This window comes from Protopterus annectens, chromosome 9.part0 (assembly GCF_019279795.1).
Source record: "Protopterus annectens isolate FY-2018-M chromosome 9.part0, PAN1.0, whole genome shotgun sequence".
Taxonomy (NCBI): Eukaryota; Metazoa; Chordata; order Ceratodontiformes; family Protopteridae; genus Protopterus; species Protopterus annectens.
In genome coordinates this window covers 330,239,816-330,262,719 of record NC_056743.1, presented here as the reverse complement: position 1 = coordinate 330,262,719, position 22,904 = coordinate 330,239,816, and the positions used below count along the sequence as shown (strand labels likewise).

At 44.3% G+C, this 22,904-nt stretch overlaps 1 protein-coding gene across 2 annotated transcripts in view; it reads right to left on the bottom strand.

The window, feature by feature from the left end:
• Positions 1–22,904, bottom strand: part of RABEP1 (rabaptin, RAB GTPase binding effector protein 1) — a 1,652,179-nt gene that overhangs the window by 798,468 nt on the left and 830,807 nt on the right. For both annotated transcript variants that reach the window (XM_044082911.1, XM_044082912.1), the window contains exon 6: positions 6,714–6,849. In XM_044082911.1, the coding sequence (XP_043938846.1) occupies positions 6,714–6,849 (136 nt within the window). The remainder of the gene's footprint in view (positions 1–6,713; positions 6,850–22,904) is intronic.

Sequence of the window (22,904 nt, the reverse complement as noted above, 5' to 3'; positions counted from 1 at the left end):
TCAGTTGCTGTCGCTTGAGGACTGACATCAGGTTGTCAGTAGCATAAAATAAGGCAGCTGACACCATTACATCAGTTTTTCTTGCCCTAACCTGTCAGGAGCCTCCAAGTGGGAGGCCAGGGGGTTTGGTGGAAAAAAACACACCAGTGGAAAATAAATACCAATAAGTCCCTTGAAAGGAAAGGGGGATGGAGGGGGGACCAAGACTGCAACAGTGAATACACTCAAATCTACATTTATGGTAAGTGTACACAACTGTACTATTTTCTTCATGTTTCACTGTTGCAGTCATCACATTTGGGTTGATTCCCAAAGCCGAGGAAAAGGGTGGAGGCAGTCAATGAAACTAGGGGCTGGCTAGGATGACCTGCAAGACTGCAGAGGCAAACCCTGCACTGGATTTGGAGAAGAGAGGCAGGTGGCAATGCTTGGTAAAAGTTTGAACAGATGTCCAGGTTGCAGCCTCCAGGACGTCCCTGGGTGGGGATTCCTCTGAGGAAAGCCGCAGAGGTGGAGGCTGCTCTGGTGGAGTGTGTCCTGACCCCCTTGGGGGGAGCCATGCTGTTTATAGCAGAAATGGATGCAGTGTGTTATCCATTTGGAAATGGTTTGTTTGGAGATGGCTTTGCCTTCTGACCCATAGCAAAGCTAACTAGCAATTGATTAGACCTTCTGAAGGATTTAGTCCTGTCTAGATAGAATCTGAGCTGTCTGTGCACATCTAGAGAGTGAAGAATCCTCTCCCCCTTGTTCTGGGGGTGAGGAAAAAAGATGAGCAAATGAATGGATTGGTTGAGAGCCACACTGGACACCACCTTGGGCATGAAGGATGGGTTAAGTTCTGAGGGATACCCTGTCTGCATGAAAGATGATGAAGGGTTCCACAGCCATGAGTGGTTGCAGCTCAGAGACTCTTCTGGCTGAAGTGATGGCCAGAAGGAATGCTGTCTTCCAGGAGAAAAATTATAGCTCTGCAGAAGAAACTGGTTAGAAAGGGGACAGGGTGAGCTTTTCCAATACAAAGTTAGGGTCCCAAGCTGGTGTCGGTGCCCTTCTGAGTGGCCTCATGTTGCTAGCCCCTCTTAGGAACTGTTTGATTAAAGGATGTGAGAAAAGGGGCTGCTCACCTGGAAAATGAGCAGAAATAGCAGAGGCATGAATTTTTACAGAGGAAAAAGACAGGCCACTGTGTAGTATGTCAGCTAAGTAATCCAGGATGAGAGGGTGGGCTGTGTCGTATTGGCTACCTTAACCTGGATCCAGGTGCAGAACCTTTTCCATTTATCAGCATAAGACTTTCTGGTGCTAGGACATCTGGCCTCACTGATAACATCTAGAACCTGTTTACTGAGGTTGGCAGATTGGTTCGGGGTTAGGGAATAAGCCAAGCTGCCAAATTCAGTGTCTGTAATTGGGGATGCAAAAACTCCCCTTCCCTCTGGGTCAGGAGGTTTGGAATTTGAGGAAGATGCCATGGGGGTAGCGAGGATAAGCTGCGCAGCAAAGGGCATCAGTGCGGCCGGGGCCAGTCTGAAGCTATGAGAATGGTCCTTGGTTTTTTCTCCCTTATTTTAAGCAGTACCCTGAGGATGAGGGGTAGGGGAGGAAAGGCACAGACCAATAGATTGATCCAGGGGAAGGACAGGGCATCCACTTTCCAAGCCATGCAGTGATGGTCTCTGGTGCAGAATTTGCTGAGATGATGGTTGGTGTGGGAGGCAAAGAGGTCGATCTTCGGGGTTCCCCATTTCTGAGTTATTAGGGTGAAGGTTCTTCTGTTGAGTTGCCACTCGTGCCGGTCCAGAAGATTTCTGCTTAAATGATATGCCAGAGAGTTGAGAGAGCCTGGTAGGAATTGTGCTAACAAGTGTAGTTGCATGGCAGAGGGTATGTGCCAAAGGGTCATGGCCAGCCTGCATAGAGGGGTAAGAGTGAGTCCCTCCCTGTTTGCTGATGTACCACATCATAGTGGTGGTGTCTGTTTTGATCAGGAGAGCCCCTGGAGAGAGAAGGGGCTTGAAAGCTATCAAGGCTTGCTGCACAGCCATCATCTCTTTTTGACTGATATGCAGAGGAATTTGCTGTGAGCTCCATTGGCCCTGAATGCACCTGCCGTCCAGGTGTGCACCCCAAGCGCAGTCTGATGGGTCTGTGGTGAGGGTCTGGGCAGCAGGGGGTGGGGAGAAAGGCATTCCCTTGTTGTGGGAGCATGCCACTGCCCACCAAAGAAAATCTTTTCTGATATAAAAACAGCAAACTGACCACACTGGCTCCAAGAAATGAACAGTCCTTCACAGAAAAAGTTCCTTTGAAAGTAAAACGGCACTCACATTACACCTTCACATGTAAAAGTTCTTTTAAAAGGCACTCTGTTTATATTGCTGCCCAAATATACGTTCAGTTAAACCATGAAACAAAATTACACCTCCACGTGTAAAGTTCCTTTAAATGACACTCCGGTTATTTGCTGTCCAAATATACGTTCAATTGAACTAATAAACACAATACTTGTAAAAGAGAGAAACTTTATTAGAACCATAAATTTATTTGAGAGTGTTGACATCAAAGGCTCTTTAGGTACCACTGAAGTTTCCTCATATGCAGTCTGGCATATGGAATGAGTAGTATGCAAGATGCCATGAACCCCAGAGCTTGCAGGATCTTCCTTGCAGTTAGCTGAGGCCTGGTGGCTAGTTGAGAGAAGTAGGATGTCAGGAAAATTTGTTTTCTGGAGTAAGGTATGCCATCTGGAATCCTGTGTCCAGACTTGCTCCCAGGAAGATTATCCTTTGGGTGGGCACCTATTTGGACTTCTTTTCGTTGATTGTGTACCCTAGGGAGGTTAGCAGGGTCTTTACAACAGTCAGGTGCTTAAGCAGCTTCTCCTGGCTGTCTGTCTGAATAAGGCAGTCATCTAAGTATGGGTAAATCTGAATATTTTTTTGTCTGCAAAAGGCAATGGCCGGAGCCAGACATTTTGCGAAAACACTGGGAGCAGTAGATAAGCCAAAGGGAAGCGCAGGGAACTGAAACTGTTGAGATCCTGCCCTGAAGTGGAGATATTTCCTGCATGGCTGCTGGAGGGTGAGCATTCTGAATTTTGGGATCACCAGGAAGGTGTTTAGAATAGATAGATTGAGGATGGGGTGCCAGGTGCCCTCTTTTCTGGGCACCAGAAAAAGTCTGGAGTAGAAACCTTGGCCTATCTGTTCTGCAGGAACGTGCTCTACTGCCCTCATAGAGAGCAGGGAAAGAATTTGCTTTTGAGCCTCTTCCGACTGATTTGGTGGTAGATCTGGAAACCCTTTTGGGGTTGGAAGGGTGTGGAAGGAAAATTTGTATCCCTGAGACACAATGTTCAGAACCCAGTGGTCCTTCGCAATGGTGCTTGAGTGAAAGGAGAGTTTTCCTCCTAGGGGTAAGTGAAGGTGAGCAGAGGGAGGGGGTGGAGAAGATGAGTCATTGTGAGTTTTTGTCATAAGGGGGTGGCTTAGAACTCCCTGGTTTTGAAGTGGAGGTAGTTCACTGCTTAGATCTCTGCATTCCCTGGGGCTGCTGTCGGGAGGGTCTGCTTCCACTGGGCCTAGGTTGGGCAGGTTTACTGTGATCAGGAAAGGACCAGTGTTTGGAGGTAGAATGCCTGCTGAAACTAGGGGACTGGACCTGCAAGAAATCCTTAACTGTTTGCATAGATTTTGCTTTTTCCTTCCATATTTTTTAAGACCTCTTCTGCCTTAATGCCAAATAAGTTATCTTTGTGCAAGGGGGCATCCAACAATTTAGACTGGACATAATCTGACAGGGGCTGTTCCTTAAGCCATGCATGCCTTCTAATGACAGATCCAGTGACTGCTGCCCTGCAAGAAGCTTCTAGGGCATCAAAACTACAGTCCAAGGTGTGTTTAGTTACTTGAATTGCAGAATGCATTAACTCTTGTAAATCTTTAGATTTTGCCCAAGCAGGAAAGGAAGACATTTTTTGTTTAAAGAGTTCCAAGGTATGTTGCTGAAATTTAAGCATATGGAAATGACAATTTAGTGCCTTGATAGCAAGAGTAGCTAAGGTGTATACTTTCTTACCCCATCTGACCAATGCTTGGGAATCCCTGTCTGAGGGGGTGGGAATTTTAGTAGAGTTGCTTTAATTCCTTTTGGCCCGTGAGAAATGAGCTCAGGGTCAGCTGTAGGATTTTTAAAAAGATATTTGTGTGAGTCAGGGACTCTACAGTACCTGTCTGGTTTTCTGGGAGCAGGAGGAAGGACGTCAGGAGTCGAGCTGGATTTGAGGAAAACATCCTCCACAACATCAAGGACTGGAGGGATGGCCAAAGGTCTGTGTTGTGGAAGATCTGGGAATTCTCTGAGTCTCTTTTTTGACTGAGGGTAGTCCTGACTCTCCCATTGGAAATGCTCCGTTAAGGTATGCAGGGTTTCCCCAAAGGAAAATTCCTACGGGGGAGAGGCTGAAGGAATGGAATCCTCTGCATCAGAATCCTCATAAGTGGAGAGGAGTTGCATGTCTTCATATTCAGATGCATCAGATTCATCTGACTCTTGTTCAGACAAAACTACAGGGGACAGATCTCTCTTCCTTTTGGATGGGGTAGGTTGGCTTCCCCTGATCAGCATGATAAGGTCTTCCACCATTTTAAGTATTTGAGACTGAGGCAAGGTAGCAGGCGCCTGAGAGTAGGTCGTCGGTTTCTTGAGTGTGGTTCGTACCCAGGGCCTAAGAAACTCGGTAGTTTTAGAAAGAACAGCAGTCACGAAAGAAGACGTCAATCTGTGTCGAGATTCAGTAGTGCGAAGGACTTCCTCGGATGCCAGTGCCTGCTCAGTGGCTCCGGACCCATCCAAGGTTGAGACGACCGCAGGATCCTTAGTCGAAGAAGAGTTGTGCAGCATACCGGACTCCGAAAGGGTCTCAGTAGCAGCCTGCGAATCAACAGAAGCGGGCATCAGGGGCTGTGAAAGTGTCTCACTGAGGATCGGAGAACTGACGACTAGCTTACTGGAAGCGTCATTGGTAGGTTTGGACCTGTGTGGTCTGTCTCTGTCTTTATCTTTACGTTTTTTCAGAAAACCTGCTGTCGGAAGGCTTACCGAAGCCATACTGGAATTCGAGGACTGTAAGCAAAAATATCTGGCTACAATAAGGGCCCGATGACAGATAGTTCTGCCGTTGAACAAAGCACAGAAGCGACAAACGAGGGACATCGTGGTCTGAGCCTAAACAAGTGATGCAGTAAGAGTGGAAGTCTCGGTGTGGTATTTGTTTTCCACAAACGAGACAATTAACTTTTTCTGACATCGGTTAGTGCAAGAAAAAAGGATCCCCAATGGGGTTCTTAGGTTTAGAAAACTTCAGCTTCAATTTGGTAGACAAAAACTCAGGTAGCAGGCAGACAGGCACTCGTGCGAACTGCTTCTGCTTCGGGCTGCACAGCAAGAAAGACTGATGTAATGGCATCAGCTGCCTTACTTTATACTACTGACAACCTGATGTCAGTCCTCAAGCGACAACAACCGACGCAGAAATACTAAGTCTCTGGTATTTGGGCCGGCCAAGGACTACCCTGGCAGGGATAACCCAAATGTGATGACTGCAACAGTGAAACACGAAGAACATCTGCACCATCACATCAGGGTCTGGCAACAGGGGTCTGACACTGGAAGAAATTATTTTAAAGCATACTGACCTCACAATCCACTGTAGCACTTATATCCTCAGGAAAGGAAACATTACCAGAAAACTGTGATGGTCATCAAGCTCAGAAGTCAAAGAAAAGTCTGAGCACAGACATTATGTTGTGTTCACACCCAGACTGTCACCAATATGACTTCCTAAAGCTTCTGTTTAGACAAGACTGAATGGCAAAGGTGAACGACCATCTCTGCACTTATGAAAACAGTCGCTGAAATGGTAGCAGACAGCCTTCCAATTTATGGTCACCTGCAGAGACTGCAACAAAAGAAACACTGTCTGCAGTATGCCACTAGACTGTCACTCTAGAGAGTTACCAGCACCCCCTGCTTACGTAGGAGAAAATATAGAAATTAAGGTTTCAGACAACACCTTGGTAATCAACAAAATAATCAGTAAATGGTAGCATTTTGTCAAGAAAAATCTACTGCAGATTACAGAAAATATGTCAACCCACTACAAGCGCTCCCTATACAAAGGGTAGGGTGTAGCGTTCCTTATGTGTGCATGACTTAAGCTGGAGACCAGAGGCTCTGCAAGGGCAGTTTCAGGGAGGGGTGCTGAGAAATGTATAGAGATGAGAAGCAAAAGCATGTGCCATGCTTGCCTGATATCACTGAAAAGCACCCTCTCTGATAAAGGGCATGAAAAACTGTTGCAGAATGAAGGATCACAGACCCTGTCCCCTCGTCCATCATGAAAAACTCACTTCCTGGCATTAGACTGAGTGCCTAGCAAAGGGATAGGTTTTTGATAATGGATAAGGCACATTTGGGGCCAAAGTGGTGAACAGACAGGAAACTGGGCAGAAAAGCTGGATGGTAAGTTGCAGTCAGGTTGGGAAAACAGGATTTAAAAGGCAACCAAAGAAAACAATATCTCCATCTTAGTGCTCTTCAGGAATATTAGTATATGGGTATAATTTAACAGGGCATGATAAAGAATGGAACTGAAACAATATGAGTGCCACATCTTTAGAAAACATAATTAGACTTTCCATTTCAAGTACCTTCGTGAAGTTCTCTGCGCAATTTCTCTGCATCCTCTTGCAGTACAGATTTTTGAGTATTCAGTACAGCAACATACATCTCCAAGTCCGTTCTGGAGGACTTCTCAACCTCCAGGTAGTGATTTAGCTCCTGGACCTAAAAACCAAAGAAAGCATAAAAAAAGAAGTTATGTCTTACCATAATGTTCCATCTGTGTTGATCTTCATTCATTCATTACTGATGGGTTATTGGGTCCGTCCTCGGAACCGAACCGCCCAATATCAAGCTCGCATCAGCCAAAAACTCTTGAGCCATGGTCCTACCCAGAATGCCCTGCTCCCTGTTACCTCAGATCGAGTTTGCAAGTTGAAAGTTAAAAGTAGAGACTACCTCCAGTCATAACAGACTTACAAGAAAGGAGTACATGAGATCAACCAAGAACCTCCGGATGGGGGATGGAGGATGGGAAGTAATGAATGAACGAAGATCAACACAGATGGAATGTTAAGGTAAGACCTAACTTCTTTATCTGATGTTGTTAATCTTCGTTCATTCCTTACTGATAGGACAGAGTCCCCAGCTACCTGTATTCCTGGGTGGCCCTCATGGAAGGACATTCCTAAGCACCATGGTGCCAAAGAAGCTCTACCTCTGGAGGCCAAGTCCAATTTGTAATGAAGAATAAATGTATGAGGTTTGGCCCAAGTTGCAGCTGAGCAAATATCACTGAGGGAAGCCTCAGCATGGAAAGCTGCTGAAGTTGCTATAGATCTTGTAGAATGTGCTTTGACTCTATGAGGCAAGGTGAGATTGTTTTTGTTGTAGATAAAGGTTACACAATTTCTCAACCATGAAGCCAATGCAACTTTTGATACAGGATGACCCTTGTCTAGGTACAAAAACAGTTGGTCTGATTTACGGGTAGATTTTGTTCTGTCCAGATAAAATTGTAACTGCCTATGAACATCCAAGGAGTGCAGGCAATACTCTCCCTTGTTAGAATGATTAGGAAAGAACACTGGAAGGTCAATAGACTGATTGATAGATCGTTCTGAAACCACTTTTGGTAAAAAGGTAGAATTAGTTCTCAGTGATACCCTATCCTTATGGCACATAAGATAGGGAGGTTTTATGCATAAGGCCTGGTGTTCTGACAATCACCTGGACGATGTGATGGCAATCAAAAACAAAGTTTTCCAAGAGAGATATTTTACATCACATGAAAACGCAGGTTCAAAGGGGGGAGCTGTTAGAGCTTGCAGAACCAAAGCCAAATCCCAAGGTTGTATGGGTTCTCTAAAGGGACGTTTTAGGTGGATAATCCCTTTCAAGAAAGTCTTACAGAGTCTGTGTGAGATAAGTGAAGAATCTTGAAAGCCAATATGAAAATTTGAGATGGCAGTTAAATGTACACGGATAGTACAGGCAGACACCCCATAATGGAAAAGATGTAATAAAGTAATCCAATACCACCAAGACTGGGGCTGACAAGGGGTCTAACTGTTTATTTGTTGCCCATAGAGACAACATTTTCCATTTGTTAAGATAGATTAGTCTGGTGGACGATTTATGAGATGCAATAAGAATACTGAACACAGGTTTTCATGCCTGGTAATCATTGGAAATGGAGAAACCAAGCTGTCAGCTTCAGGGTTGTTTGATTAGGGTGAATCAGACCCTGCGAATGGGAGATCAACATTGGGGATGGATTGAGGATCCACGGTTGATCTAGCAGGGGGGGGCCAGAGGAAGGGGAAACCAGATTTGTCGAGGCCAATATGGAGCAATGAGGATCACTTTGCTCTTCAACTGTCAAGCTTTCTTTAGAAATTGGGAGATGACAGGGAGAGGAGGATAAGCATAAAGAAGACCCAAGGGCCAAGCGTGGACTAGAGAGTCCCTTGGTGACTGTCCCTGAGGGGGGATCAGGGCAAAGTAGTTGCTGCACTTTTAGCTGGTTGGGGAGGCAAATAGGTCGCAGCAAGGCTGGCCCCAGCGGTTGAAAATTTTTGTCGCTATCAGAGGATTGAGGGACCACTTGTTAGGCTGTAGAATGCACCTGCTCAATTTGTCCGCTATCACGTTGGAGCTCCAGGGAATGTGTGTTGCAATCAGAAAGCGGTTGTAAGCTATCGCCCATTGCCATATTCTCAAGGCCTCTCGCCATAACGGGTAAGATCTGGTGCCCCCTTGTTTGTTGATGTACCAGACCACTGACATGTTGTCTGATTGGATCGCAACAGTGTCTGACGGAAGGATGGAGTGAAATGCTTGCAATGCTAGAAGCACTGCCCTCAGTTCCAGGACACAGATATGTAAAAGGGCCTCTGTCTCTGACCACGTGCCTTGGACCGAGGTTCCCAGACATAGCCCCCCCACCCCATCAGGGGAGGTGTCCGTGGGTCAGCGTGGCTATTGGTTGATGGGGGTTGAAAGGGTGAGACCACTGTTGGGGATTTTGAGACGTCCACCAGAGTAAATCTTGCTTGCATCTCTAAGTTACACTTATCTGAAAAGACCAAGGATGTTGTATAGGGTAACACTGAGTGAGAAGTAGCCATTGAAGGAGTCTCATGTGGAATCTGGCTAGAGGAACAATGGTAATCAAGGCTGCCATTGACCCCAATAGCTGGAGAACAGATCAAGCTGGGGATTTGTGGTGAAAGAGCAGCGGTTGAACTTGTTGTCTTATTCTCTAAAGTCTGTGTTTTGGAAGGGATCCTGTGCAATTTCTCGTGTCCAACAGTACCCCTTATAAATTCCAAAGACCGAGTTGGGGTTATGTTGAATTTCTCCCAGTTTGTAGTGATTCCCATGCTTCGAGCTGTTAAGAGAGTATACTGCAGGGTTTCTTCCAGTAGACTCTTGGTGGGGGCGGTGAGCAGCCAGTCATCTAGATATGGAAACGCCTGGAATCCTTGAAGTCGCAAGTGAGCGATAACCACTGCCATGCATTTTGTGAACACTCTGGGGTTGTAGAGAGACCGAAGGGCAGGGCTCGAAACTGGTAGTGACTGGCTCCTATACAGAAGCGGATGTATCTTTTTGAGCGTTTGTCCATTTTTATGTAGTAATACGCATCTTGAAGATCTACAGAGCACATCCAATCGCCTTCTTCCAGAAGAGGAAGGATAGACTGAACCGTGACCATCTGGAATTTCTGTTTTTACAAATTTGTTTAGTGTACTGAGCTACAGAATTGGTCTCCAGCCCCCTGTCTTTTTTGGCACTAAAAATAACCTTGAGTAAAAACCGGATCCTATCTGGTCTGGGGGGACCGTTTGGATGACTCTTTTTGTAGCAGCTTTTGGATTTCCTGTGCTGCTGTTTCCCTTTGACTGGGTGGAACGTTGGGTAATACTCGACGAGACTGGGCAAAGATGGAAGGGGGTGTGATGGCCTTTGAATATAATCCGTTGTACCCAAGAGTCAGTTATCTTTTGCCAGGCAGCAGGGTACAAGGAGAAACGACCCCTGACAGCTTCCAGAGGTGAGCAGTCGGGCAACGCTTCAGGAGCACTGATGGGGTTAGCCAGAGAAAGAATCTCTGGAACCCCAGTTTTGTGTACCTCCTCTGCACCGAAAGGGGTGTCCTTCCATTGGAGTTTCCCCCTCTGCCTCTAGGTGAGAACTCAGCACGTGCATCCCGGAAAGAACCCTGTGATTTTTTGTGTCAGATCTTTCTGCTCCTCTGATTTCTGGAGTAGAATCGCTGAGGAGTGGAATGTCTGACACCAACGACAGACAGGGTCTTGCCATCTTGTTCGCACTGTGCCAGTGTACCCTTGTCTTTAGGGCCAAACAAAGAAGCCGCCTCTATGGGGCCATTCATGAAGGAAGCCTTAAAGGAGTCCACAAAGTCACAAAGGCGCATCCAAGCATGTCATCTGGCGACTATACCTGCGCCTGCCACTCTAGCTGCCCCTTCCGTTGCATGAGAAATAAGACGCATGGAAGAGTTGAAAATGGACTCTAGGGTGGCTATCTGAGAAGCCACATTATCACGGACTTCGTCAGAAACAGCTCCTGCCAAGGTTTCAGAGAGCTGGTTGATAAGATCTCGCTGAAGCCTGATAAAATGTGCCAAATAATTCAAAGACCTTACGACGAAGGTCGATGAAGCAAACACACACTTCCCTAATCTGTCAATCGCCCAGGACTTCCTGTTGGGCGTATGGACAATTTGGCTCTCTTTTGCCAAATCCTTCTTAGTAGCAGCTGCCAACACCATAGCATCTACTGAAAGACCTCGTGACCACTGGGGGTGCTCAGCTGGGGACAATAATATTTTATCTGGTCTCTTGGGTATTGCTTCCATGGTGTCAGGAGCCTTCCATGCACGCTGTACGATGAGCTGGACGAGCTCATCGGCAGGTGGAGTGAACCAAGAGGTAGGGAGCCAGGCACGAAAAGCCTGCAGGAACACGGATTTTTCAGAGGAAGGATTAGAGGGCTTCCAGTCACTCCTCTGTCAAAGGATCTCGAGGATGTCACCAAAGGACACCTCATCAGAGGGTGACCATGGGGACCCTTCCCTGTCATCAAAATCCGTATCTTCAGTCAATGACTCCTCAGTGGAGTCCATAGGCTTTCTTTTACATGATGCTTTGCGGAGGTACTTCCTCAGTGAGAGGTTCTGGGTAAGACTGCAAAGAGTGGGTCTCCTGAGGAGGAGAAACCTGAAGCTCTTGTGCCCGGTGTCCGGCAGTTGAAGCTTGTGGTAGTTGCGGCACAGAGGGGGGAGAGGACTCCGACAAATGTGCTTTGCCAGCGGAGGCAAGCCCCCTCTCCATGGCCTGGAAAGCTGGCCCACCCAAGAAGGGATGGAGCATGGAACAGAGCACGACAACCTCGGAATCGGGGTCACACCCCACCCCGACGAGCCCGCCCCCAGACCAGGATTCTCAAGAGGACCGTGAACCGTAAGAGAGAGCGCATCCCTGGAAGGTGCCATTGAAAAAATCAGCATGGAGCCAGGAATGCCCTTCCCCAAAGGCACAGCCACTGGCCTGAGAAAAGCCCAATGCCCAGTGCACCGAAGGCCACAAGGACGACTCTGGTTCCAAAGTGAGATCCACTATTAGAGTCGGAGGGAGGGAAGCTGCTGTCAGAGTAATAGGCTTCGAGACTTGAGTGGAACTCGAAGGAGGAATATACGTTGGGGTCTAAGGAGATATATGTTCACCTGAATGGGGGAACGTGGACTTCGATGGTTGAGAGAGACCTCTGGCCACAAGCAACTGGTCAACAAGTCACAACACATCCTGTTTAGAAAGACTCTTGGTTGACCTCATGGAGAAAGCTGATGGCAATTCTGGCCTTTCTAGGAAAGGACTATACTGACTGCTAGCAAAAGGATCCAGTGAAGGGGAATATTGATCCTTGCTAATTCAATAGGTGCAGAGCTCAGAGCTGAGGGCGTCTGCACCGATGAAAACGGTGTGGAAAAATTCTGCGCCAAAGATGCCAGCACCATAGTAGTTGAAGGTGTCTGCACTGTAAAGGCAAAAGTCTGCCCCAAAGGGTACGGTGCCCTAGTGGAAAGTGTCTGCACTGGCAATAAGGAAGGTGCCAAGAAGGACTGCACCGAAGCACATGTTGGTGCCAAAAATGTTTGCGCTGTGGAGTACAGAAGAGTCATATTTGGAGCTGAATGTGACTGTACCAACGATGCCGAAGGGGACTGAACCAGTATTGACAGTGCCGTTAGGGGTTGCGGCAGAGCTGTTGGAACTGTAGTTGTCTGCTGCCAGTATTGATAAAGGAGACATGGCTATAGTCAGAATCATTTGGGGCAGTGCCGAGCCTGGAGGCGACAGGGTCACAGGTAGCAGCACCGGAGCAGTAATCAATTTCACCTTCTTGTGAGTCGACTCCCTACGATCTCTAGAGGGAGAAGAAGGGAGTGACTTCGATGAAGAAGAGGAAGAATGCCTCTTGCAGGGTTTAACAAAAGGGGGTGAGCCCTCCGACTCAGAAATGGCCTCAGAGAAAGGAGACTTTAGGAGACCTTTCAAAATTAACTTATTCTTCCGCTTGTTGAGAGTCCTGGTAGAGAAATTTTTACAAATCCCACATGGAGGATCCACAGTCAAGTGGGAGACATTAAGACAGTAGACACATAAGTCATGGCCATTGGAAAGCGGTAACTTACGGCCGCAATCCTTGCACTGCTTGAAATCAACGGTACTTTTCTTATCCGATATAACTGGTGTGGAGAAGAAGCAAGTAGCAAAAGGAAGAATAACAGCTACCCAAGAAAAGGGTAAAAAGAGAAAAAGAAGGATTACCAATGATGGTAATGGAGAATTACCACAAGGTAAGAAAAGAGGGTAATAAAGAGAAAAGACTAAAGGGAGAGAGACTAAAGTGTGCGACAGGGTAGGAAAATATTAGAATAAACTTTTGAGAAAAATTTAGAGTAATAACACTATATAAACTGTCAAAAAGTTAGACACTTAGCTGAGAGAGTGGCTTGACACGGCTGTACAGCAATGTGGCAAATGAAATCTGAGCTAACAGGGAGCAGAGCATTCTGGGTAGGACCTTGGCTTGAGAGTTTTTGGCTGACGCGAGCTTGATATTGGCCGGCTCGGTTCCGAGGACGGAACCAATAACCCATCAGTAAGGAATGAACGAATATTAACAACATCAGATCAAAAATTTACCTTTAATTATACTGGTCAGATTCAATTTGTTTTTAGGCACACATTGCATCACATGGAACATATAGCCCTCCAGAATATACACCAGCACTGTCTTCACATAAAAACACAAACTACACACCCACCTTCATGGAGGCTCTCAATAAAAATCTACACAAACAGCAGAGACCTCCAAGGCAGAAATGCACCTGACCACCACAACACAACACTAATGACGAGACACAACTCTCCTAAACAGTGTGCCACTCAACCAAAGCCCCTAAGGCAAAACAGCATGCCCAACACACTAGTCATAGATGACTTGATAGTTAGGCACACTAATGTCCCATGCACTAGGTTGAATAAGGAGAAAGTAACAGTCAGCTGCCTGTCAGGTGCCAGGATCCACCACATAATGCACGCACTCAGGTCCCTCAACAACATGTAGAAATATGACTCTGTCATTGTACATGCGTGTGTGAATGGCCTGAGATGTACCTCCCTGGACTACATGAAAAGAGACATGGAGGAGCTCTTGGATTATGTAGCCCAGGCAGGTATGACCCTAGCCCTGAGCAGCATCCTACCATCACCCAGAATTATACCACAGTACAAGCAGAAAATGATTGATTTCAACAATTGTCTAAGTTTCTGGTGTCATTCTAAGAGGATCCAGTATCTGTCTGCCTGGGATGACATGATTGACAGATCTCAATGCTTTGCCAGATATGGCCTGCATCTGTCACCCCTGGGCTTCTGGATACTGGCCAAGGCTCTTGCCACCCTTATAGTGCCTTTTTTAAGCGGTGTTCCAAAGACCAAATTACCAATGTAACAGCTACAAACAAATGCAATCTGAGAGTCATGCTGCTCAACGCTAGAAGTCCAAATCTCAAAATGCACTCGTTCGAAGCACTACTTAAAATGGAGAACATCAACATTTGTGCTGCAACAGAGAACTGGTTCAAGGCAGCAGAAAGCACCTCTGCACTACCAGGTTATAACTCATTCTACACCTTTCGGCCCCATAACTTAGACCAAAGCTCCAAAGGCAGTGGTGTTTCTATACTCATAAAGGATGCACACACCTCGAGACTGGTAGCCCAACATAACGCATCTGAGATACTTCATGTGCAGCTAGCACTGTGTAAGACAGCGATTCAGGTCGTAGCCTGCTACAGGTCCCCAACCATGTCCCAAGACTCACACTCCACATTCCTAAGTACCCTGGAGAATGTTAGGGTCCACCCCAACAGTCTCATACTGGGCGACTTCAACTACCCCTCCATTAACTGGGAAAACTACTCATGTACTAATACACTTGCCAATGCTTTCTGGAATTCATTAACTCCAATGCTCTGGACCAGCTTGTTCTTACCCCCACTAGAGGTAGTAACATCCTTGACTTGGTCATTATTAACATGGGCAACTGTTGCTCTACACCAATAGTTAACTCCTCCCTGGTTAGATCTGACCATAAACTAATCACCTTGGAAACCCCCCAACCACAAAGGTAAACACCATGAAAAACTTCTACAAAGCTAACTTTGGACTCCTAAAAACAGAGGTGGCTAACTTCACAGCACCCATGCAAATGGAGAATAGTTGCATGACCACCAAATCATACACCAATGTACTATACGAACACGTACACAAATGCATGGATCTCACCATACCCAATATAACCAAGACACTCTCCTCAAAAAAAGGAAGCCAATCTGGTGGTCCCCTGCCATAACGAAACTCTACAACAGAAGGAGGAAACTGATGGGGAATAAGGCGAAGTCCCAAGACTGGAAAAACTCCCTTATCAGCCTCAACAAAAGGCTGAGATCCCTCATCACATCCTCTAAAGCTAGCTATGAAAACAGAATTGCAGCAGATAGTAAAGACAACCACAAGGCCTATAGTTATGTAAAGAATCTTCACGGCAATACCCAGGTTTGCTCTGAGCTACTGCACAATGGTAACTCCTATACAGAGCCAACAGATATTGCCAATATACTGGCCAACAGATTCAGTGCCAACTCCCCCCCCCCCACAAAGGACCAATCACAATACCAGTAGATTGCCAGGCATCCAGTATTACTGCTGCACAGGTTAAAACAGCACTGTCCAAGGCCAAGAATACAGCTTCTATGGGATCTGACAATATCCCTGGCTGTTTTCTACATGAACTACAAAGTGAAATGGCACCACACATGTGTGCCCTTTTCAATTACAGCTCACCTCAGGCTTTATCCCTATCGAATGGTGCACTGCTACAGTCATCCCTCTCCACAAAGGAAGAGTGACTACAGACCCCAGGAATTATCTTCAAATTAACCTGAGGAGTCTGATATGCACAGCTATGGAACGCATCACCATGGACCTAATAAACAAGGCTATAGGGAAGCTCAAAACTCTGGATCCTACACAGTTTGGTTTTGTGAAGGGTAGATCATCCCTGCTCAACTTGGTTGACTTCTTTGAGTCAGTCACCAGAGCTGTGGATGAAGGCAGGTGGTTCATAGAGCCTACTTTGATCTGGCCAAGGCCTTTGATACCATTCCTCACTCAGGAATCAGAAAAACTCACTAAGCTAGGCATCAACCCCTATATCACTAGGTGGGTTGCAAACTGGCTCACCAAACCCACAGTGTGAAAGTAGCTGACTCCAAGTCAGATTGCCGACTAGTCACGAGTGGAGCCCACAGGGTTCGGTCCTGGGTCCTCTCCTGTTTGGTATGTACTTCTCTGAAGTCCAGGCCAACACGAAGGGACACTGGCTGACAAAGTTTGCAGATGATTGAAAGTTGGGAGCTATTATTAACTTCCCAAGTGATGTTGACATCTTACAGATAGGCCTCAATGACACCAACGACTGGTGTCAGAACCATGGCCTCATCACCCTTGGGAAAAACCCGGTTCCCTTGAATTACCACATTGATGGTAGTCCACTGAACACAAAAGGCGTTATAAGAAATCTAGGAACACAGGTTGACAGCAATCTTTCTTTTGACCACCAAGTTGCCACTGTGGTCAGAAAGTCCTTCTATGTGGCACATCTCATTACTAAGGGTTTTGCATCCAGGAAGAAAGAGGTCATTGTCTCCCTCTACTCTTCCCTCATTAGGCCAATAATCAAGTATAATGCCCCATTTGGCATGTACTTCACTAGACACCTGCAACAACTGGAGCGGCCACAAAAGTACCTCACAAAGAGGATCCTAGGCCTCAAACACTTGTCATATATGGACAGACTCAAAAAACTCCAACTATTCCCTGTCTCATATCGCCTACTTAGAGGCGATCTCTGCTTGACTGACAAAGCCATGTCTGACCCAGATCTGTTAGAAATGCTACATCCAAAGAAATCCCAATCCCTCCACACCACACGCTCCAGAGACCTCAAACTCATTACCAACAATCAACAGAACATGCTGGAGGGACAGGTTCATAACCCAGAGACTGCCCATGCTACGGAACTGACTTCCCATACATGTCAAGCAGAGTGCCTCATTGGCCCTCTTCAAGAGAGATCTTGGCAAGTGGATGGGAAATAGAAAATTCACCCCTGGGATCACTCCAGTGGCTCTACTCGACAGAGGCACTAGGAACTAAGGTCGGGTGGCATGATGCCAGGGTTATCCTATGGGCTAAGCTTGTAAAGGCTCCAGGGCCATTAGCCTAGTACACACCAATGAACCTATAAATTCACTTTTTAAGACACATGCTCAGGAGAGGAACCTAAGGAATGAGAAGACATATCCTGGTAGAAGTATGGTCCAATAGAGAGATGTATCTGACTGATAAACATTTTTTCTTCTAAAAGAAAAGTTAGAAAAGTTAATAATTTTTATTTTGTCTCCTGTTGGGCTAAATCCAGTCATGGCAAAGGAGTTAACTAAACAGATTCTTCTGGAAACCTACAGAACTGCATATGTACCATGGAAACCTGCAACCAGGCCATTGCTTCTGATTCTGTGGTCTGCATTATTGAAAAGTAAACTCAGATGAAAATACTACAATCACACTCTTGTGGAGTAACCATTGTCTTCTCTGGTGAAGCTGCTGGCTGTGGTATGTCCAATGCCTGTTCAGTCATCACTGATGAAGGAAAATGGTGTTTAGTGATTTGACAATCCACGTTCTGCCTTGAAGTAGAAGGTTCCTAAACATGCAGAATTACTGTCCGTGGTTCTAGTACTGCAGCCTCTGTCTCCACAGATTTTGATTTAATTAATGGCATCAGCAAACCTTTTTTGGTAAATTAAAAACATGTTATAAACTCCCAAAGTGGTAGCCACTGAAGGTATGGCATCAGCAGAACCTTTTTCCAGTCAGCACCTCCTTATGCTCCATTTGTCAACTTTTAAACACAGTCTGACACCATAAGCTTTTCATCTGACCTGATTCCTGTATTAAGAGGTACTAACAACTATTCTAACTTATGTGATTTATTTCCTGTTAAACAGAGATGCACAGTTTTAATTTCTAACTCTACAGACTTTTAAGTTTTTTAGCGTTCAAAGTATTCTTATTCATCACTTTTGTCTCTCTTCTTTAAACAAAATAAAATAAACACTAAAGGTAGAAATCTTTTGGGGCAGTTTATCTACTACATGTACATTCTACCGAAAGATACAGAGATGTGAAAGTCCTATGTATTCCTGATTTTATTGAGAGTGTTTTTCTAAAACTGTGAAAAATATATTTAATTTATTTATCCTTTTTTTTGACTGGGTTTGTCCCACTAAGCTAGCAGCCTCTTTTCAGGGGAGACCCAAGGTAGTATTTTATAACACTAGGGAAACTATGGCGAGGTAACGGTAAACGGCTATGGATAAGGCTCAATGACTTCTACTGCATCAATGGTGCAGAAGCATAGCCAAGTGACTGACAATTTGAAAGCAGTGAGAAGCAATCTAAACACATGTTAAAGCTGCTTATATGGGACATAAAGCAATACCAGATATTAATGGAGTGAGACAAGTGCTGGCCTTTCTGGGGGTCGTACGACTTTTCCAAAACTGTCCAGAACTAATGCAGCTTCACTGATAAGTATCAAATGTTATGAAATGGACATTTTGACCCTCCACTGAAGTAAGGTCTACTGCTCTAGTGAGTGTGTCGCACAACCGTCCTTCTTTAGGGAAAACTCTTACAGGGACTATAACTAACAGACAGAATTCCATGAATTACAGTGCAATGAAAAAGTATTTGCCCCTTCCTGATTTCTTATTTCTTTGCATGTTTGTCACACTTAAATGTTTCAGATCATCAAACAAATTTAACTATTAGACAAAGATAACACAAGTAAAAACAAAATGCAGTTTTTAAGTGATGATTTTATGTATTAAGGAAAAAAATATCCAAGCCTACATGGTCCAATGTGAAAAAATAATTGCCCCTCTTGTTAAATCATGAAGTAACTGTGGTTAATCACATTTTTGGGAAAGCGGAGTTCAATTTCACTAGCCATACCCAGGCTTGATTACTGCCAGTCCTGTTGAATTAAGAGATTACTTAAATAGAACCTGTCAGACAAAGTGAAGTAGGCCAAAAGATCCCAAACAGGAAGACATGCCGCGATTTAAAGAAATTACGAAAGACATGAGAAACAAAGTAATTGACATCTACCAGTCTGGAAAAGGTTACAAAGCCATTTCTAAAGCTTTGGGACTCCAACAAACCATGGTGAGAACCATTATCCACAAATGGAGAAAACTGGAACAGTGGTGAATCTTCCCAGGAGTGGCCGGCCTACAAAAATTACCCCAGGAGCGCAGCGACAACTCATCTAAGAGGTCACAAAAGAACCCAGAACAACATTTAGAGAACTGCGGCCTCACTTGCCTCAGTTACGGTCAGTGTTCATGACTCAACCACAAGAAAGAGACTGGGAAAAAATGGCATGCATGGCAGAGTTCCAAGGCAAAAAACACTGCTGACCAAAAAAAACATAAAGGGTCGTCTCACTTTTGCCAAAAAAAAATCTTGATGATCCCCAAGACTTTTGGGAAAATATTCTATGTACTGACGAAACAAAAGTTGAACTTTTTGAGAGCTGTGCGTCCCGTTACATCTGGCATAAAAGTAACACAATTTCAGAAAAAGAACATCATGCCAACAGTCAAACATGATGGTGGTAGTTTGGGGCTGCTTTGCTGCTTCTGGACCTGGACGACTTAGCGTGATTGATGGAACAATGAATTCTGCTCTCTACCAAAAATCCTGAAGGAGAATGTCTGGCCATCAGTTCGTGACCTCAAGCTAAAGCGCACTTGGGTTCTGCAGCAAGACAATGATCCAAAACACACCAGCATGTCCACTTCTGAATGGCTTAAAAAAAAACAAAATTAAGGTTTTGGAGTGGCCTAGTCAAAGTCTGGACTTGAATCCAATTGAGATGCTGTGGCATGACTTTAAAAAGGCGGTTCATGCTCGGAAACCCTCCAATATGGCTGAATTAAAACAATTCTGCAAAGAAGAGTGGGCCAAAATTCCTCAACAACAATGTGAAAGACTCATTGCCAGTTATCGCAAACACTTGACTGCAGTTGTTGCTGCTAAGGGTGGCACAACCAGTTATTAGGTTTAGGGGGCAATTACTTTTTCACATAGGGCCATGTAGGTTTGGATTTTTTTTTTCCCTTAATAAATAAAATCATCACTTAAAAACTGCATTTTGTGTTTACTTGGGTTATCTTCGTCTAAAATGTATATGTTTGATAATCTGAAACATTTAAGTGTGACAAACATGCACAAAAATAAGAAATCAGAAAGGGGGAAATACTTTTCCATTTCACTGTACATCACCCTAGAGAGAAATGAGAACATACACCTCAAGACTGCCTTTTGTAAATCAATACTCCTTTAGAACTGCGCAATCAAGATGAAAAGTCCTGTGAAGTGTTGTGTGAAAATGTGAACAGCAGTCCAAATCACAGGTTCACGTACTTCTTAGGTACAAGTACTTTTGAAGAAGGAAGCTGAAGCAGCTGCTGATCCAGAAGAATGACATCTGATGACATACTTTTACCACATCCTTCTTAATAATAATAATAATAATAATAATAATTAAAATAAAAAATAAATAAATAATAATAAAAAAGCGATGCAATACACTGCAGCAGTCACATAAGTAAAGTCTGTTTTGTTTTTTTGTGCAAGTCCTAGTTTATTCTGTGTGAAGGTGAAACAAACAAATACAAGATTAGGCTGGGAAAGAATCACACTGCCAATGCTAGCCTGTTTATCCAAGGGGGAAGGTGATGTTGGAGTCAAGCTGTAAGAGCTTCACCTGGGGTAAGTCCTCAAGATTCCAATACTTGCAAATAAGGACTCTGGGAAGCATAACCCATTAAAACAGTACCTATGCACTGTAGCTGGAACAGTGGGCAAGTGGAAGCATACACTCTCATGCAGCTCAATCCATGCTTATCTCCCAACAGTGGGAGTTGTTAGAAGCTTACTGTGATTCTTATTTACTGCCAGGTTATTTTAACTGTCAGTCAAGATGCTTAATTTATATACCAGGTTGTTTATCTTGTGAAGTCTTTTATGTTGGAAAAACAAAAATGTGTCTTCAGAGAATACTATATGAGCACAACTATTACAAAGAAGTTAAGAATGAAAAGAACAAATGTTATAAAACATTCATTAAAATGTATGTACATTAAAAATATTTTTATTTTATGTTTTAGAATAAGTTAAGCTTGATATGAGAGGAGGTATGATTGAAGATGAGCTTGATCTAAGAAACTTTCATTGTCTGGTGATGCTTGATACATCAATACACTCTTGATTAAATGAAAATACTAACTTTAAAACTTTGTTAAAGAAGAAGCCTCCTAAGAACTGACAAATGTTTGTTGGCAACATTGTTTATTTGTGATTTGTCTTGTGATTTTATTATATGATGGTTTGTTTTATTTTTCATATGATATGAACCACATTTCACACTAACTTTGTATTGCATTCTATTACATCAGTCTGAAGAAGCCTCAAATCACAGACAAAAGCACTTACTAGAACAACTGGTTTGGCAGATGTGAGGGAGAAGGGGAGGAGGGAATAAACTTTCTAGATTTCTTACATGAGGTCATTGGGTAACACTGAATCTGTCTTAGAATAGTAAAAGTATCTAACAATATTTCACTTTTGCTTTCTTGTGGAAAGAACACTAAAAGATGGAATGAATTATGCAATGCAAAGTAGAAACTACTTCAGGCATGAAGGAGGAATTTGTTCCAAGTGCCATTCTATCAAGATGAAAAACTACATATGTGGTTTATGAAATCTATTGTACGAATTTTCCTTGCTAAATTAATAGCAATAAGCAACACATTTCATGAAGGAAAACAAAACACACTGAATGAATGACAAGTTCAAAACAGCTACAAATGTAGCTCCTCTATAATGAAACTCAGGTCCGTTATGGGAGATAGAGCATGTGGTTGGGGATTTATGTGAAGAACATCTTTCATAAATACTCTTTGTGAAGGAATTAAGAAATTTACTGAAAATGCACATACAGACTACATAAAAAGTAACGTTTTTACAGATGTACATCCTGATCTGAAAAAGGGAAAAGAAAGCTGCAGATGCCAGTCCTGATCTGAAAAGGAAAAACAAGCGTCAAGAACATTGAGATAATTCATTCCCCACTCTCCCCAGCTCCACCAGGTGGATTACACCCCAGGGTTGAATGATTATTTGTAACTGACCAATGGGATGTAAGGAGGAAGTATTTAACAGTAGGATATTTATATGTTCTGGTATGTGAGCACTAAATAAAAAATTCCCGGGAAGGAGGAGTGCTGCCTTGTTTTGTTGTTCTTTGGACTTTACAGTGAGACTGAGCACCCGCTGACTATACCTGCACGATTTTGGTGTTTCCTGGCAGTATATGTTAAGGGAAGGTCATACATACTTAAATACTTCTTTAAGAGGGTCACCAAGGCAATGGACAAGGGTAAAAAGTACAGTTGTGTACACTTACCATAAATGTAGATGTTCGAGTGTATTCACTGTTGCAGTCATTACATTTGGGTAATCCTGCTGGCAGGTTGCCCTCAGCCGGCCTGAATTCCAAAGTCTTGGGTCCTGCGTCGGCTGCTGTCGCCCCTTCCCTGACGTCAGGTCGTCAGGGGTATAAAAGAAGCAGCCAACGCCATTTTCTTTAGTTTTTCTTGCCCCAGATGTCAGGTGCCCCCCAAAAGGGTTACCAAAATTTAAATATGTATAATTACATGCACCAATATAAAATTTACCTTCAACTACAAGCAAATACAGCACATAGGTTGTATAAATCAGAGAAGGAAAGATAGGTTCCATCAGAAGAAAGAGGGGGATGGTGGGTGGGTAACCTGGACTGCAACAGTGAATACACTCGAACATCTACATTTATGGTAAGTGTACACAACTGTACTATGTTCTTCATGTTTCACTGTTGCAGTCATTACATTTGGGTAGAGTCCCAAAGCTGAGGCTGGAGCTAAACAACATTAGGAGCGGCTATAAGGCCCTGCAGAACCGCAGTGGCAAAACCTGCCCTGGATTTAGAGTAGAATGTCAGATGAT